The sequence below is a fragment of the Siniperca chuatsi genome, linkage group LG12, assembly GCF_020085105.1.
Source record: "Siniperca chuatsi isolate FFG_IHB_CAS linkage group LG12, ASM2008510v1, whole genome shotgun sequence".
NCBI classification, from domain to species: Eukaryota; Metazoa; Chordata; class Actinopteri; order Centrarchiformes; family Sinipercidae; genus Siniperca; species Siniperca chuatsi.
The window spans coordinates 22,219,832-22,237,963 of NC_058053.1; the positions used below are offsets into that span (position 1 = coordinate 22,219,832).

Consider the following 18,132-nt stretch of genomic DNA (forward strand, 5'->3'; position numbering starts at 1 on the left):
GTCCATTTTACCAGTGAGTTGTTTGGTACATAGTGTCACGTGCTATGATTATATGCAGCTTGATATACTATGCGCACTAATTTAGAACATTGATTACAAGGGTTGGTTCACCCTTTTAATCAATGTTACAAAATGCGCCAATGTTTTGAGATACAGCATCTGTCTCTGAGATTTCTGCCTTCATCCTTATACAATCAAGGTGAGTGGAATTTTGTTTGTGGTGCTCACAGCTTTTAAAAGTTACATTTTAAAAAATTAACAGCAATGGACCTTTCCAAAAACAACGTCTTTGTTACTTTGGATAATCCACAGACCTCACAGTGAGCAGTTTTCATTGGAACAACTTTCTACAAGAGAAAGACTCCCTAACAAAGTTGTTGATGGTGTGTTACAGTATATGTGGATTATAGGATACATATAATAACTGGGACAGGTTGCTTTTACATTTTTCATTAATTTTTCAATGCTGTGAGCACCACAAACATTTTATTTCTCTTCCACTGTTTTTGGGGTTGTAGCAAAAACCATAGAGACAGTTATCTCTAAACCTGAACAAATAAAACATAACTATCTCCATGACTAGACACCACTAGAGGAAAGTGAAAAATATACAGTATATTTTTTGTAATTAATGTAAAAAACACTTTAAACCACAGTTACAAAAAGCTTGATTTTGGTCAAATTTCAAAGTGTTTCAAAGTCAGTTTATAGGCCGTTTTTTTTCACCAGTGACAGTTTATTGCTAATGTCACTTCACACAGAAGTATTGTTGCTGTGGTTACCAGCAGTTAAACATACCTTGCGCATTTATATAGAACAGTGGTTTAACTGTTGACCAGAGCTACATTTGAGGTGCCCTGTTATACCAAATAAATAGACACCTGTTGGCCAATCAGAAAGTATTATCCATGGACAATGGTATAAATTCTATTACATTTCAATCACATCTTAATCCTTTGGATGAGTTTCAGTCTGTAAATCTGAGTGATGCACAAAATCATATGAAGTCCCCATGTCCAGTAGTTCTAGTCCAGTAGTTCTTGTGTTTTCTGTGCCTGTGCATGTTTTTTTCCCCATCCTGACCTCCAGTGGTGACAGAGACAGAAACAATGACAGCAGAAGCTCATCTGATACAGGAAGGACACAGGAAACATGAGGGGAAAGACCAAACCAGACACTGTACTTCCTGACTTGCGGGAGTGGTGCGGGTGGGATAATGCAGCTTCCTGTAGACCAGATTAATGGGCTAATATTGTATATAATCCTCCCATTGTGAAAGGCCTGGAGATCTGGCAACCAGACCAGGGAGAGGTCATGACCTCTGCAAACACAGATCTTCACAATTATACACACATTCACACAAAACTGCACTGACACTCAGATACTGTATATACAAAATCACAAGATGGGTAACCCAGCAACAAGTGGCGACCTCATAGTTCAAGCACTATTGGCACTTATGACCACATACACACAAACAATATTAAGTAGCTGATCTGTATAATTTGTATTTAGGAAGCTGATTTCCAACAGCTTTGTGATAAATACAATGGGAGTCTCTGAGCAGTTGCTGTCCAGCCATACTTTCATCAATTTGAATGAAACTTAAAAAAAAATTGAAAAAAAAGTATCAGAATATGATATTTCAACACTATCATATGTCATCAGTATCATATTATGATATCAATATCAGCATCACAAAAGTATCACAAAAAGTTAAATGCAAATACTGTAAAAAGTTAAAAGCCACCACAGATAATTCTGTCCACATTTTGAATTTTGAATATTGCTCATCCCTTAAAGGATAATTCCAGTTTATTACAACCTGGGTCTTTTTGTTGTTGTTGTTGTGACCATCAAATCCATCTGTTATGATAATACTGTATTCATGTATTGTGTAAGTTATTTCTGATCTGTGAACGCAGCAACATCACCAAAAAGTCAGATGGGCTAAGAAACGCAAGCAGTCAGATGATCAGATGGGTTGTATATAAATCAGCAGTTTATCCAGATTATCGTACAAACAAGTATGTTGTAAGTACGGTAAATATAGCAGGAAGTTGGTCTGTAAACTGTGATGGATGTTTACAACGGATATTTAATAACATATAATAATTTTATTGTTCACCTTTGTTTTCTCTTCCAAATAAGTTTTACTAACCAGGAGGTTTGTTTCCAACCTGTCTGATCGCCTGACTGCTAGTGTTTCTTGACCATCTTTTTTAGATCTCAGCAATTAACTTGATGAGTACAATGTTATTATAGATAAAAACAATGGCCAAGCCTATCAAAATAAGACCAAAGTTGTAGTAAACTGAAGTTATCCTTTAAGCATGTGTAACAAATTCCAAGATTTGTTGAAATGGATTATGAGCGGTAACCCCCCCCCATTAGTTAAAGATAAAGAAATGCCACTACAGAAATCCTCTTTGTCACTGGTGAACAAGTACACCACATATTACATTGATTGCACACAGATTTTATGGTTGTTTGCTTGTGGCAGCCATTTGTTTTCATCATATTTTCCTGGGAAATGGTTGCATTGTGTATCTCAGTGACTGCATGAATGTATGAAGCTTAGTGTTGATGCATGGATATCTGAAAAAGACTTAGGGAAAAAACTTCTTTAACTAATGCAAATTAAGGGGAATTTTTTTTCATTTTTGACAGCACAAACTGACATCCTTACCAAAGCTTACATTTTTTTTAAAACCTTACTTTTAATTTCCCCGTCAAGGTGAATGTTTTTTTGCCCCATGATAGCCAACCATTTACTATATCCAATGTGCAAAATGTTAAGTGTCTAGCATGTACCATCCCAGTAAATGTACGCTAAGGAGTAAGGAAGACAAAAATAATCAGCCATGCCACTTGTTATGCCATACAAAGAGTTCTCCCTAAAATCTGCTGTAGGCCATAAGGACCACTAAACACACACACACACACACACACAATCCTCCCCCGTGAGTGGATTTATTTTGTCAGTGTGTATTAGGGAGATAAAGTCCTCAGCCTGAGCTTTGTGTGTTTGAGTCACTGTTAGCAATGCTTCATGTCGCCATTGGTTTACTTACTGCTCGTTGAGGATAAGGGACTGTAATCAGACCTGCAGAGGACGACAGAAAGGGGAAAAAAAGAGCGAGAGAGGCAATGTGGACACGGGCCGAGGGGGAGAGAGGACAAGAAACAGAGAGAGGAGACAGGAGTTTATATTACAGTACGAAGTACAATCAACACGATTTACAGGATGACACACTCCTATTTCAAATAAAGTGCTGACATCTGGCAAAACAGTAGGAGAGGTCCAACTGGAAAGGTCACCAAAAATGCACACAGACACTTCATAGTGGTTTCTATCTGAAGGGATACAACACAGAGCCATCTATTCACTTGTACTGCATTCCACTATATTTCAGAGGGAAATCTGGTCATTTTTACTTTTTAACATTTATTTGACTGCTGTACTTACTAGTTCATTTTCAGATTTCCATACATCTTCTAAAGTAGTTAAAATTAGCCCCATCTCAATGTTTGATAAAAATGAACAAATCACCTACTGATCCTACTGTACTTGTTCCACTACTGGGGACATACACCCACATGCACACATAAATTCTCATTCATGGAAGAGAAGTGTTTAATCTAAAGCTCCCATCTTTGAGCTGCTAGAGAAGCAGAATTAGATTTTCGCTTATCAGATCTCCATGAATTAGAGAAAAAACCCTGTTATTTTGTGTAATTACACAAATATCTGTGTGTGGCACATACAAGAGGTAGCCTATGCATACCCACATCTCTCCCCACATCCAACGAGACTGATTGAGGACCCACCCTGTATCCTACACGTTATAATTCCCTGAACCGTCCGTAAAACCTCAGTTCTCATGTATACTATGTAACCTGAGATTATTAGTCCCACAGGAGTCAGCTGACAACCAGAGAACACAGTTCCTCCACACACAACCTCCCTGTGACTCCGTCTTTAAACTAATAAGGCCTCTGGAGTTACAGGACAGCAGGAAACAGAGGAACGAGTCTGTTTCCTGCAGCGGGAGGTTATCAATCTAACTAACAGGGAATTAGCGGTGTAGAGAAAGGATTGGATGGGAGTATGGGAAGAAGCAGAGGTGAACAGAGAAAGGTAAAAAGAAAAGATGAACTGCTGTAAAGTACTGCAGAGGGGGAAATGTTGCCGTAGGGAGCGAAAGAAAATACAAATTTACAGAGCAGATTATAAATGACCGGAAGGTTCCAGCAAAAGGACACAGAGTGAAACTCAAAGACTTGTCCCAGCATTTACAGGGACAAATGACAAAATGTGGAAAAAAGACAAGGTTTCAGTCGTAGTCATCTGGTCACTGTTTTCAGAATCAAGACGTTCTCGATTGATCGATCAATCGAGAATGACTTCCGGATGGGAGCCGAAACGTCTTGATTCTGAAAACAGTGTCCAGATGACTACGACTGAAACCTTTTCTACGATAGAACACTCCTGGACGAATGAGGGACTACACCGTCTTAAAAAAGACAAGAACAACTCCAAAAGGTTTATGGCTCTTTGGTGTAGAGTGGGAATTAGTAGTGTGTGCAGTTACATGTCTGTTTTGATGGCTCCTTTGGGTGTGTGTATTTGGCAGAACCCCCCAGTTGGCATCTCGCCCGGCGTTCCCAGTCTGGCCACACTGCCTTGCTTCATCTCCATCCAAAGACAATAAACACAAAGTGAAGCGAAGACAGGCAGCAGCCCGGTCATGCACACAAGGTTTGACTGCAGAGTGACCTGACGGGCTCTGGAGTGAGTCTAAAGTGCTTGTTTGACATGTGGAGAGCTCAACAGATTCAGGTGTCTCTTATATGATTAGGGTGGGTATGCAGGCAGAGTGAGATGGGAAGAGGAGGGACAGAGCACAGTCATCATTCACACAATCACGAGTAGAGTTTGGAGTCAGGAGAAGAGTTTAAAATTTGCTTCATAACAGCGTTGGTGGTATAGTGGTTAGCATAGCTGCCTTCCAAGCAGTTGACCCGGGTTCGATTCCCGGCCAACGCAATGGTTTTTCGTTTTCCAGAGACTCAAAGTTACCCCAGCACAAACTATTCTACCTGCTACTGTCCGGCTGGCTGTACCGCAGCATCTAGTCCCGCACGACCAGGCTCAGTTTCATCCCGCTGGTCGTAAGAGTGTTGAGCTCTCGAGCTCGTTTTCACAACAGTTCGTGTGCTCTGGTCTGAATCGGTTGAGCGGTTTCCCCTTGGTTCGGTTTCTTTTCACACAGAAAACTCCAAGCGAACCAAAATGCATCACTACAAATCACGTGAGAACATGGGGTCCTGTGTTCTGGACTAGAAACATTGCTATGCAATTTAACACGGAGCGAACCAGAATCCGATTTAACCGGAAAGCGCAGGTGTGAAAACACTCTCACTTTACTAGCACCGTATGATATACATGGATGTCACTTTATACTTCTACCATACTATTATACTTAATGGTACTGCACATATATATTCTGCTGCACTGGCTCCACCTGCTTACCTGTTTCTTATTTCTTACAACCTGTTAACACACACACACACACACACACACACATATATATATATATATATATATATATGAATTACTAGCTGTGTATACCTGCACACATCGCAGTATATATAGGTTATGTAAATTTATTTTAAAACCGTTTACAAGCTGTTCTCCTGCTGCACTATTTTATGTCTTTATGTCTTAGATTGTAATGAATTTTAAATTACGTGACTGGTTCATTGTTAATATAAACACAATGATTAGCGCAGCTTTAATTATAGGTCACTAAAAACGTTTTAAACAAATTCTGCCTTTTTGTTTTTGGTCTAACAGGCCGACTCTAAGAGGCTTTAAAAACATCATAAGAAAGCAATTATACACTTCCAGGTACAATAAGGCCACTATGAAGTCTGTGATGTGTGATTGGAGGAGAGATGGTGGCAGAGACAGTCTGAAGTGAGGAGAATGACTAAAAACAGTGGATGTGGGAGCTGAACAAGAAGTGGAATGAGGAAGACGAGGTGAAGGATGTGACCCGATGGAGGTGGTGGCTCTCTGGTTATCAGCTGGAGGCCTCTGCTTTTCCTTTCACATCAGCACTTTCCACAGGGGTCTCTGCTCCCATTTTCCCATGAAGCACATGGTTCCAGTCAACAGCTAATGAAATAGCATGGTCCCAGGTGACTCTCGACAAGGAAATGGATGTACTTATTTTGGATTACTTTTCCCAGCTTACTAACTTTCAATATAAGAATAAAGATAACTGTAATGTTTAGTCTGTCATATAGCTTTATGAGCTTGCTATATTACATTTCAATAAGGTTACTTTTCATATGCTTAATCCTCATATACATGTGTGCTTTTAATGTTGTTTGTCTGCCTTTTGTCTCTATTTTGTGTTGCTGTTTTAAACTTTTAGCATCAGCCTGCCCAGACACACAACAAAGGAAAATTAGCTTTTTTGGTTGAATCTGGCACATTTACTTCATAAGGATGTCAGTTAATGAGCATTGTCCTTGATAAATAAATTACATTTTATTTAGTATCAGAATTATAGGGGTCTAAAACTGCACAGGCTACCATTTTTAAGCCTGAAAACTCTCATAAATAGAAAGGAACTAAGAGGCTGGGTGATACCGACAAAGTAAATTTCACAAGGATTATCAGAGCATTTCTTGATATTGACATTGTATGTTATGATATTAACTTAAGTATTTAACATGGTTAAAAGATAAACTTGTGTTTGTACCACTGGATCAAATGCTTTTATTTTAGGGGTCACTGGAATAATTTCAAAAAAATACACTATAAATATGTTATATGTGTATGTATTTAAGATTGCATGCTATAACAGATCACCACTTTTAGACTTTTCTTTATTACACAATGACCTCTCGAGGAGGTATATGGGCACAGAACACTCAAAGAGATTAAAAGACATTAAAAAGGCTCATATTTAAATGATAAATTATTGCCACCCTGTGGCTAATCAGATTTCCATGCTGAAGTAAATACAAGATAAACTTTCAAAAACAGTTGTGATGATGTATTTAAAGGGGTTATGGGTCATGTAGGGTCTGTCACTAAAACACACACAAACACAGGTCCTTCACTACGTCCAGCACATACCGCAAGAGAAACCGAGGCACATCTTTGTCTAATGGCTGAAAACAGAGGGAACAACACATTAATTAACTCTCTGTTGTCAAAACATCCTTGCATTAAGCTCCTCTACAGTTTGACTGCACTCTCATTAAGAACTGGGTTGGTGATTAAGACTTAACTTTCCACTAAAGAATTAGGATCACACCTCCTCCACATGTCCTCATCAGACATTACATCAGTTATTGGCACTGGGATGCAATCCAAGAATATCAGCATAAATAATTAATAATAATAGACTCGTGATAACACAATTTAAGACCTCCAGTGACTGACTTCGATAAATAAGCCTAGCCATCTAACGTCACATTACCGAATTGATAAGAATGCATAAAAGACGTGTCACTTTTCCTAAAATATAAATTACATTAAGCTCTGTCTGTTTTGTTTTGTTCTCTGGACGCACATTCAGTTAGGTCCGGTTTCGCTGAGATGGATAACACCAACCTTCATTTAAAAATGTGTCAATTTAATGCTGTCTTACTTATCTGACAGGATATGGCTCTGACGTACACTCGCTTTAATTCGGTGCATCGTTACAAGATCCCCTCCAGACATGTTTTAATGCATGTATAAAAACAAAAACAAATACTCTGTTTGGGATGATAACTTGTGTCTGATATGGTTGTCCTCATTTAAAAAAATCCAGAATAATATGAATATGCAAATATTGTTAATTTCAATGGTTTAACATTTTGAGAAAAGTAGCCTAAATAACTCAGAGGCAAACATATTTAGGAAGATATTCAGGATTAGTCGTATCTCAGCATGATTTCTGCTTCACTCACCCTCCAGTCTCGGCTCCTGAATCCACGCAGTCATCTTCTGCTGAGGTTTTCTCCATCTCAAAGGGTCGGCTGAACAGCAGTTAGCTGCATTGTTTCAAAGTCCCGAGGTAACGAATAAAACGGGGCATCCAAAAACACGGTACGGCTGAGTTACATGAACGAGCAGAGAGTTTTGTATGATCCGGTTTCTAACTCCTGAGCTGGGCTGTCTGATTAACTAGTTGGAGCAACAGGCGACTGACTTTGGTTTCTCTGAGTCAGCTGGGCTCTGGGATGATGCCTTATGGAGCCGTCGGAAATCTGAGAACTACAAGTGGTGCGCACATGGGCGAGAGTTGTAAATCAGCATGTGGGGGGTTGATTTGGATTTTAAAATAAAAATACTCACGATAAGTCAAAATTAATGGATTCTAAGTCATAATTATGAGATAATAAGTCAAAATGTTGGTTTGTAAATCAATAATTATGATGTAGTTAGTCAAACCTTTGACTATCTTAAATTGACTTTCTAAGTCATAATTTTATATTATTACTATGATAAAATAAGTAATTCAAAATTATGAAATCATTAAAAAATGATGAGATTGTAAAATAAGATTACTATTTCATAATGTTGACAAGACTTTTACCTATTATCCCACAATTTTGACTTCCTTTGTCAGTCAAAAAACGTCACAGTTTTGACTTATTAGCTTAGAATTTTGACTTAAGATGAGTATTTTTCTTTATTTTGGCATTTTACAATTACATCTATTTTTTTTTATTCCAGAAATGGGCTTCCACAGAGATGAGAAGTAAATATTAAAGAGTTATTTATTTTATGCATTCTGTAAATCTGACCTAAAGCCAAAGAATAGCCTAGGTCTACTGTACTGGTTAGAATAAAAATTGGTTCCCTTGTGTGTAAATAAATGGTAATTATAAAACAAAAAAAGAAACAACTCTGCCATCCCAAAATGTATGCTACAAAGCAAGTGTGCTGCTTTGGCTCCATCAACAGGGTGAATGAGGTAAGGCAGGCAAAGAAGAGTCATCAAATGCCGTTTCTGTTCATGAATTAACCTCACACCTGCTGGAAGACCCACCTTGTAAAAAGAACTATGGTTTTCCGATCAAATTAGATTAAATTGGATTAATAGCATACCTTTGAGAGATAGCCATAATTTGTTAAACAGAAAAATGACCGAATATATTATGTAAATACTATTAGCATGCTTATAATGTCGTACAATGTGTGTGACTTGGTTAAACATTACATCCTGTGTAAAATGATGTGCTGGAAGTGAACACCAGTGATAGAAATAAAAGATAATGAATTAATATGATGGATGAAATGATATCATTGGTATATTATAGTGATCATAGACTAAACTAATATAGTATAACGTTGATTTTGTAGTTCTTAGAAGATTAATGGAAATTCACTTTTGCACGTTGTGCACATTGTTATTACACTTGACAGCTGTGGCTGAGCATTGAAGAAGAAGAAAAAAGCTGACAATGAATTCTTCAGATGAGACTTTTTTAAATTATTATTATTAGTAGTAGGCTAATAGTAGTAGTGGTGGTAGTAGTAGAAGTAGTAGTAGTGTTAGTAGTAGTAATAGTAATAGTATTAGTGGTAGTAGTAGTAGTAGTAGTAGTGTTAGTAGTAGTAGTAGTAGTGTTAGTAGTAGTAATAGTAGAAGTAGTAGTAGTAGTGTTAGTAGTAGTAGTGTTAGCAATAGTAGTGTTAGTTGTAGTAATAGTACGAGTGGTAGTAGTAGAAGTAGTGTTAGTAATAGTAGTGTTAGTTGTAGTAATAGTATTAGTGGTAGTAGTAGTGTTAGTGTTAGTAGTAGTAGTGGTAGTAGTAGAAGTAGTAGTGGTGTTAGTAGTAGTAGAAGTAGTGTTAGTTGTAGTAATAGTAGGCTACTAGTGGTAGTGGTAGAAGTAGTGTTAGTAGTAGTAGTAGTAGTAATAGTACTAGTGGTAGTAGTATAAGTAGTATTAATGGTGGTAGTAATAGTAGTGTTAGTAGTAGTAGTAGAAGTAGTGTTAGTAGTAGTAGTAGAAGTAGTGTTAGTAGTAGTAGTAGTAGAAGTAGTAGTAGTAATAGTACTAGTGGTAGTAGTAGAAGTAGTGTTAGTAGTAGTAGTGGTAGTACTAATAGTACTAGTGGTATAAGTAGTGTCAGTAATAGTAGTGTTGGTAGTGTTAGTAGTGGTAGTAGTGTTAGTAGTAGTAGTAGAAGTAGTAGTAGTGCTGGTTCAGGATGTATGCTTTGTGTTTATCTTTCTTATTTTAAATATTTAAGCAAAATGTTTAGTAGAAGATTTACCACAGATGTATAAAGAGAAGGGAGCGACAACAACGTGACGATGGAAATGATGACATCATATCCACGCGCCACCACCCGTTCTGCGTCAATCCCCTCCCTACTGTGCTGCGATTGGCTTGATTGTTACTTGGACACGTCGAAGAAACAAGCTAGCCAATCACAGCACAATAGGGCGGAACATGACGCAAAACGGGTGGGGGAAAAAATAACGCTTCACGAGCACGTTGATGTTTATGAATTAGCTGCAGACGGCTCATTATCGGCATCATCCGGACAGTTTGACTCCGATCAGAAATGTCTGTAACCGAGATGTTCAGTTATATTCAGGGATTCCTGAGCGCCGACCAGGACGTCAGAGAGGTATGAATGAACAGCCCGCATACAGCTGCTATCAGCAGTAGCTCTCAGAGACAGTTAGTTAGTTAGCTAGCTAGCAGCTAACCAGAACCGAAATCTTGTCAGCACACATTAAACATTCACCCCATAAACTGTACTGTAATGGCAGATGTCCTGCTTATTAGGCAAAAGCGCGTCCAATGATTGACTACGATTGCTAGCTGTCATTTTATTCAGGTTGACAAGAATGCATACTAAGCGTGTCACTCCTAAAATATAAATTACATTAGGTTCTGCTGTCTATCTGTTTTGTTCTACACACGTTAAGTTACGCCCGGTTTCGCTGAGATGAGTAACACCAAACTTCATTATTTATTTTTTAATTGTCGAATTAATGCTGTCTTGCTTATCTGACTAGGTGTAGCTCTTGTAGCGTAATTTGTTACCGTAAACGTATACTCGCTTTAATTCGGCACATTCAGACATGTTTGAGGGTTTTTTGGCATCAAAAAAAGAAAGAAGAAAAAATGTAAAGGAATTACATTGCATTGACTTATTGACTTATTGCATTAATTTGGACATTATAGAGAAGGTGCCCATGATCCATAAAAAATGGGTGAGTTCTCTGTGGATTGTACCTACCTTATGTTTATTTGTTAGGGGGTTGGGTATGTAAATCTGTTAATAGAAGAGATGTTTTGTTATAGTAAGAAAACACTTAACACACTCAATGGCTTTGTTGCAGGATATCCGTAAAGTGGTCCAGACACTGGAGCAGACCGCCAGGGAAATACTAACAGTACTCCAAAGTGTCCACCAACCATCTGGATTCAAAGAAAGTGAGTGTTTGACACAGTATGCACTGTTTTGACTGATAGTGAATGATGTTTGTCTCTTTAAATTAGACTTTTTAATCTTTTTCCTTTCTCCCATTAGTTCCCAGTAAATGTGCAAAGGCACGGGAGTTGTTCAGCACAGTCAGGACACAAATTGCAGACCTCAAAACAAAATTTCCTGTGGAGCAGTATTACAGGTAGGAGCCACTTTTCACAATAGTTGCAGTTTGCAGCTCTTGCAACCATTCAATACACACTTTGATGTGTGATTGGAAGGGTTGTCAATCGAAAGAATACTATATAGTTCATACATGCAAAGGTACTCTGCAGAAATACACAGATAATACTTTTGTGTGCCCAGCTCACAAAGCAGATTAAATCTGTACCATCTACTTTGGCAACTCTTTCCTCTGGTTACAATTTTCTCGTTTAAACTCACTCTCAAATTGTCAGGCTGTAGCTTTTATCATGGTATCACCGAAAGTCGTATCTTAGTCATCAGCACCTATAACTAAAAGCTAAACACTAATCAAAAGTATTTTTGTGTGAGAAGTGATATACTCTTAAGTAAATTTGATTTTATTCAGGAAAGTACAAAACATTGGGAAGCCCTTTGATAACAGTCACTTGATCAACAGACTGTTCTTTTTTTATATATTTTTAATTGTCTCGTTTTAATGTACCCAGAACTCCGTGGAGAGCAGAATTGACACTGAGTGGATTGGCCTTGCAATATAAAATAAAGTGTTTTATCTCTCATTCTCTGACCTGTTTGATCCCACTTTAGGTTCCATGAACATTGGCGGTTTGTCCTGCAGCGCTTGGCTTTCTTATCCGCCTTTGTTGTCTACCTGGAGACTGAAACTCTTGTGATTCGAGAGGAAGTGGCCCAGATACTCGGCAGTAGGTACCAGTTTGTGTCTCAATGTGTAACTGCTACTTAGGAATGCAGCTTTACTTTCTTTCTTTTTTTCTCTGCCCTTTTCACCCTACAGTTGAGGTGGTGCGAGAGAAAGGCTTTCACCTGGATGTAGAGGACTACCTGGCAGGTGTGCTGATCATGGCTAGTGAACTGGTGAGTCTATTGCTGATTGCTCTGGTGTTACATCAACAATATACTCAGGCTAGAACAATGATTGTACCTCAGTTGCCTATCAATATAGAATCATACATCAGGGTTCCTCTGTGTCCTGGAATTCTTTAAGGGCCCCTATACACAGCCGATATGACAAACGTCTACAAATTAACCAATCGGAAGATGGCATGAATATACTGTCCAACCTGAGCCTGCAAGCCTTTCTGTTATCTTAAAAAATATTTCTTGATAAGCAACAGAACCTTGTACATGTAAGCTGAGCTGACTTTGTGTTTAATTCGGGCTGTTGTTTCTTCCTCCAGTCACGGTTGGCAGTAAACAGCGTCACAGCAGGAGACTACACCCGGCCACTTCGCATCTCCAACTTCATCAACGAGCTGGACTCAGGCTTCCGCCTGCTCAACCTGAAGAACGACCCGCTGCGGAAGCGCTATGACGGCCTCAAATACGACGTGAAGAAGATCGAGGAGGTGGTTTACGACCTGTCCATCCGCGGGCTGGCCAAAGATCCCGAGTCTGGCGTGGACAAGTAGAGCTCGGAGGGGATGATTGGCTGTGGGAGACGGAGGAGGGACCACTCTACGGCTGCTGCACCTTACCCCACCTGGAAGGCAAGACCCAGGGATCTACCTGAGGCCCCAGCAGCTGAGGACAGACTGTGTGAGTGTGCGTGTATGAGTGTGTGTTTAAGCGACTGCATGCATGAGAAGTGCTTTAGATGGATGCCAGTCTGTCAGATGGGTGGCAGAGACGGTGACAGAGGGTGACACCCTCGCTCAGAGGCTTAAGATCGAAGGTTCAGTTCGTTGCTGGTTTTTGAAAATCTGTGTTCTCAGCTTCATCTGAATCATGTGTTATTGTTTCACTGAGTTGGTTTTGCAACGGTTTCATCTAACTTCCAACAGTCAACTTCTTATTAAATTACATTATATTGATGTTTAATTCATTCGAGAAGACAGGCGGATATCGCTCAGAATGGAGTGTTCCAACCATGCAGAGCTTATCTTTTGTGGATGTTTGTGTTTATTTGCAAAAAAAAAAAAAGAAAAAGTGAAATGTGTTTGTGTTGTTCACCAGATGAGTTCATGTCTGGTGGTATTTCTTAGGACTCTGAATTATTGTCAAAAAATTGATACATCCAAACAGAGATCCAAGAGCCTCATTTATGGAGGAAATATTCGATACAACAATCGGATGAGTACATCTAGAATCCAAACAACAGTAACAACCAATGAATACATTTTACAGCATTCTGACCAGATTTTGATCATTTCTGACTTTCATAAAGAAGCCTTGGTTTGGATTTTGATCATTAGCACCTAACCTGCATATACCTAATTTTTAGAAATGAGGCTTCAGGAGTGGTAGAGCCAAAGAAATTACAAAGATGCACTTCACTTGACATAAAGCTACTCTGTGTTTAGTTAAATTCATGTTTTGTCATTTTTTCCAACAGAACAGTGCCAATGAATATGTCCGTTGAGCCGTTTTTAATATTTTTGTTGTCAGGTGAAGCTTTCTCTGAAAATCCATGAGTGAATACAAAATAGTCAGAATGTCATGTACTGCGTGTGATATGTTAACGGTTTTTCTTGTTTTTCCACTTAAATGTCTCGGAAGGTTTGTTTGTAGGTTTATTGTCGACATCCATGCTTCTGTTTGCTTCTGTACTGTAGTGGAGCTGGATCTATTTTCTAAAAATAATTCACTTTCACTCTCTTCCATCTTGCGCTTTTGTTTCTTGGAGTGATAAGTGCATTCAACTTGTACTGTGTGTGTATTCCTGTCTTTGAATCAGTTGTCCTAAAGATGCTTAAAATTACTGTAAATATATTTCTACATTCTACTGTACATTTGCAGCTTCATCAGACTTTACAAATGAGCATATCATGCAGAAAAATACAACAAGCAAGGTTGTGTTTAAAATCTTTTAATATAATTCACAATATATTACATTGGGGAAATAATACATTAGGTCTTTCAAATGCAAATGAGGAAAACAAAAGAAACTATGCAATTCAGCAGGCTTTGTTTTTTTTTTACATTTTGAAAGGGTTAATCTGAAACAACTTCCTCCGACAGCACAGGAGTATTGGTGTGGATTTGAGCAGCCCTGCCCTCCAAAACACAGTGATTTGCTACCTCTTCTAGTGCTACTTCATAACAAACATAAAACAGCATCAGTCTTAAATAGTGGTTTTGGTTTAATGACTGTATTGTCTCGACATGCTGAAATCAGCTTCGGTCAACTAGGTTCCTTCTAATATGAAGAATTGTGAATAAACAAGACTGTGTAACATATGTTATACTGGAGAGCGTCCCATTACTGAATCATAATAAAGTGCATTAAACATAATAAAGCTTTCATAAATAAAAACTCACTAAAATAAGAGAGAGGATCAGGTGATCACATATTATCAGCAGCCAGGGACTGTCAGAGGAATAATTATATTGCCTGTAAATTGATCTCATTCAAGTGCCGACAGAGGGCGGTCTAGTCCATATCTCAGAGATAAATGCTACTGTGACAGGTTGCAAATATTTCAGTACATTTTAGTGTAACAGTTATCAAGTACCAAGGCACAACAGCTCATCGCTAGGTCACATAACACAGTTAAAACCGTGTCATGATGAGATGGTTGGGATGTTTTTTTGAGGCGAGTTTGTCAAATAACCAGGGTTTTTCAACCTTTACGCCAAAATTGTCATGACCTCAGCAGCCAGAGAGATTTCATGTTCTCATGGCAATATATAGATAGCATATTTTTGCTTTCTACTTTCACGGTGATGGGAAGAGGGTGGGAATTATAAAGAAATAATGACATATTTCAAACCTATTTGAGTTCTTTATTACAAATGTACGGCGCTGAAATGGTAAGTAAATAAAAGTTAGTTGATTGACACAAAGTCACCGATTTTGATAGTAAGTCAGTTTCTCAAATTTTGCTTTTCTCTTTTTTTAAATTAAATAAACTTTGGGTTTTGGACTGTTGGTCGAACAAAAAACAAAAAATTAGAAGACTCTCATTAGGGTATGGGAATTTGAGATGGCCATTTTTCACTATTTTAATTTTGTAGACCAAACGATTAATCAGATTAATTGATAATGCAAATAACTATTTCTTACAGCCCCACAAATAGATTAAACAAATATCACATATCTGTCCCATGGCCTGGTCTGTGTCACCCCACGAGGTCTCGAATCCAAGGTTGAAAAACTCTGCACTTAACACACAGTGCTGCAAAGTAGTGTTTGACTTTACCTATTTGACCTATTTTACCTATATGATGTTAACACAAAGGAGATTGACTAGACGCTTTACAAACTGCTTTCATGGCACAAATATTGCCTTAACTCCTATGACTGACTGGAACAGAAACTACCTTAGTGTTAGGATGATGAAGGGAAGCTTTATTGATGCCAAACATGATTTGAGACTTGAGTTGAGTCTGCCACATGAAACTCTGTAACACAGCGCGCAATGTAGCAGAATAAACACCTGAACGTCAAAGGAAATTAAATGCATATACAGTAGCTACTTATTTTGAAACTGGCAGAGATTATTGCTGTTTTGTGACTTCTCATTTAAACACAGTGATACAGGAGGTCTGTTCAGCCTGTTAGAGAGGCTCTGCTCAACTGCATCTCTGGCAGTGAACGTTGCTCTACCGCCAACATACAGTAGAGGGCGGCACACAGACAGGAGAGGGCAGTGACAACAAACAGAAACCACTGAACAAAGCTCTTGACCACATCTCCACCTCTTTATGCTAAAAACAAATGTCCCCCCCAACCACTGTCTTGTATAAAAAATTACATTACAATTTTTCTTTTCGCAGTCAGTCATGTTCAGTCATGCTTTTCAACAAACACACCTTATTTACTGAAAACTCAGCTCTTTCTGCAAGAGCAAACAGTCTTTACAATCAAGGCTGACGAGCACAGCCCAAGTTTTTTGGTTGTCCGAGAATCCGATTTTTTTTTTTGTTAACAACTTAAATCTTCATACATGATTTTATGACAGTATGGCGCACTTATAGCTTTGTAAGAAAAAGGTGCTAGATCTTTCGATTACCCTTACAAGACTTTAAGAAAGATTTTTTTACTGAAATCTAACAAGTTATAACAGTGGCATCACTCAGAAATGTTTCATGTTGTCAGTTTACTTTTGCAGTAGAAGGATTCAGGTTATTTACAGTGTAACAAAGGCGGGGGACAGTAAGTCTCAGGAGCGGGTCTGGTTAGTGTTGATCATGATGTTGGGCAAAGCATTGCGTCTTTTCCTCCAGGTGCCCAAGTCTCGAGCATATCTCTTAATCTGATGGAACCACTGCTGGGTGCGAGATTTGTCCGAGGCACGGAAAACGAAAGACTCCCGCCGAATATCGAGCACTTCGAATGTGTCCTCACAGTCTGGATCTGTCGACACCACACAGTTTCCCAGACGGATGGGCTCTCTCAGCACTGTGAACTTCCCACTGCTCTTGTCCTTGATTAGAACCAGCACTCCGTCTTGAATGCTCTCTCCACCACCCTCCCCCTGATCCCCCCCTGCCCCCAGGTCGGTGCCCTGTCCTGGGGCTTCACCGGCCCGCTGTGTGCTCACCATCAGCAGACTCTGGACATTTTGGAACTTGAGGGCCTTGCTGCCCTTTTTCATCCACTGACCATCTGCTGGCTGGGACAACTGGAGGGGTCCCTCCATGACGAATCGTGTGTTTTCTCTCGCCCAGCCCACCGTCTTCATCGACACCTCTCGCATCTCGATGTTGATGACCTCCCGGTTTTTGCGGCTGTCGCGGCGGAATGAGCGGAGGGACCAGGTGACGCCGTTGCCCTCCTGCTTGGTCTTCATGTTGATGTGCTCCAGATGGGATTCCACCCGACTCTTGGCCTCACGGAGACGTGCATAGTCGGGGTGACATTCGGGAGTGACCTTAATAATGCGGCTCAATAGAAGTGGGTATTTAGTCACACGCTGGAGGGGCGCCATGAGGAAGGAGCGCAAATTCATACGACGCAGTGCTGTGTTGTCATTCTGGGAAACATCCAGGAAGATTCTGAAAAGACAAACGAGACAAACTTAAGTTGAAAATGGAGAGATTCTGTGCATGTCCTGGGAAAACTCTTTGATTAATGGGAATCACAGGACAGCCTGACTCATGGGTGAGCTGTGGTACTGTCTAAAAATATGAATCATTGCAGCTTTACTCTCAAAATAGATTTTCTTCTGAATAAGTGATAACCCCCTGTCTTTTCCATTAAGAATTACACAGAACAGCCATGGCAGGAACTAGAGAAAGCTCCCAGAGTAACTTTTCCATCTCACAGGGTAACTGGAAGAAGAATCCTTGTACTTTGTGTGTACCTGAGCAGTTCTTTCTCCTTCTCTAGTGTGTTGAGCATGTTGACTGAGGTGGACTGCTGCAGGCAGTAGGTCTGGAAGGCAGGCAGCATGTTGACGAACTCCAGAAAGATCTCTCCTATGTACACTGTCAGCAGATCTTCATCTCCCTGTGGTCAAACCACATAAGAGAAAGTGGTCAATGTTCAACTCATTTACGTC

General features: G+C 39.3%; 3 protein-coding genes and 1 non-coding gene across 13 annotated transcripts in view; 2 read left to right on the forward strand and 2 right to left on the reverse strand.

The window, feature by feature from the left end:
• LOC122885087 (protein FAM124A) overlaps positions 1–8,254 on the reverse strand; it is a 32,024-nt gene extending 23,770 nt beyond the window's left edge. For 3 of the 4 annotated variants that reach the window (XM_044215732.1, XM_044215731.1, XM_044215730.1), the window contains exons 1-2: positions 7,978–8,254; positions 3,075–3,106 (exon numbers count right to left, since the gene is read on the reverse strand). In XM_044215732.1, coding sequence (XP_044071667.1) covers positions 3,075–3,106; positions 7,978–8,033 — 88 coding nt within the window. In that variant the 5' untranslated portion in view covers positions 8,034–8,254. The remainder of the gene's footprint in view (positions 1–3,074; positions 3,107–7,977) is intronic. The other variant, XM_044215733.1, reaches the window with a different exon arrangement.
• Positions 4,979–5,050, forward strand: trnag-ucc. Its single transcript has one exon. It is a non-coding gene; the product is annotated as a tRNA-Gly (tRNA).
• A 2,210-nt stretch (positions 8,255–10,464) lies between the features above and the next one.
• Positions 10,465–14,866, forward strand: tsn (translin). Its single transcript, XM_044215741.1, has 6 exons — positions 10,465–10,657; positions 11,379–11,472; positions 11,570–11,666; positions 12,257–12,372; positions 12,465–12,544; positions 12,868–14,866. Exons 1-6 carry the CDS (start codon positions 10,592–10,594, stop codon positions 13,096–13,098), a joined length of 684 nt encoding a protein of 227 aa, XP_044071676.1. The 5' UTR covers positions 10,465–10,591; the 3' UTR covers positions 13,099–14,866.
• The window catches only part of si:dkey-91i10.2 (uncharacterized protein LOC555224 homolog), a 60,077-nt gene continuing 56,424 nt past the window's right edge, over positions 14,480–18,132 (reverse strand). For all 7 annotated transcript variants that reach the window (XM_044215740.1, XM_044215736.1, XM_044215734.1 and 4 more), the window contains 2 exons: positions 17,935–18,080; positions 14,480–17,626 (listed from right to left, as the gene is read on the reverse strand). In XM_044215740.1, coding sequence (XP_044071675.1) covers positions 16,792–17,626; positions 17,935–18,080 — 981 coding nt within the window. In that variant the 3' untranslated portion in view covers positions 14,480–16,791. The remainder of the gene's footprint in view (positions 17,627–17,934; positions 18,081–18,132) is intronic.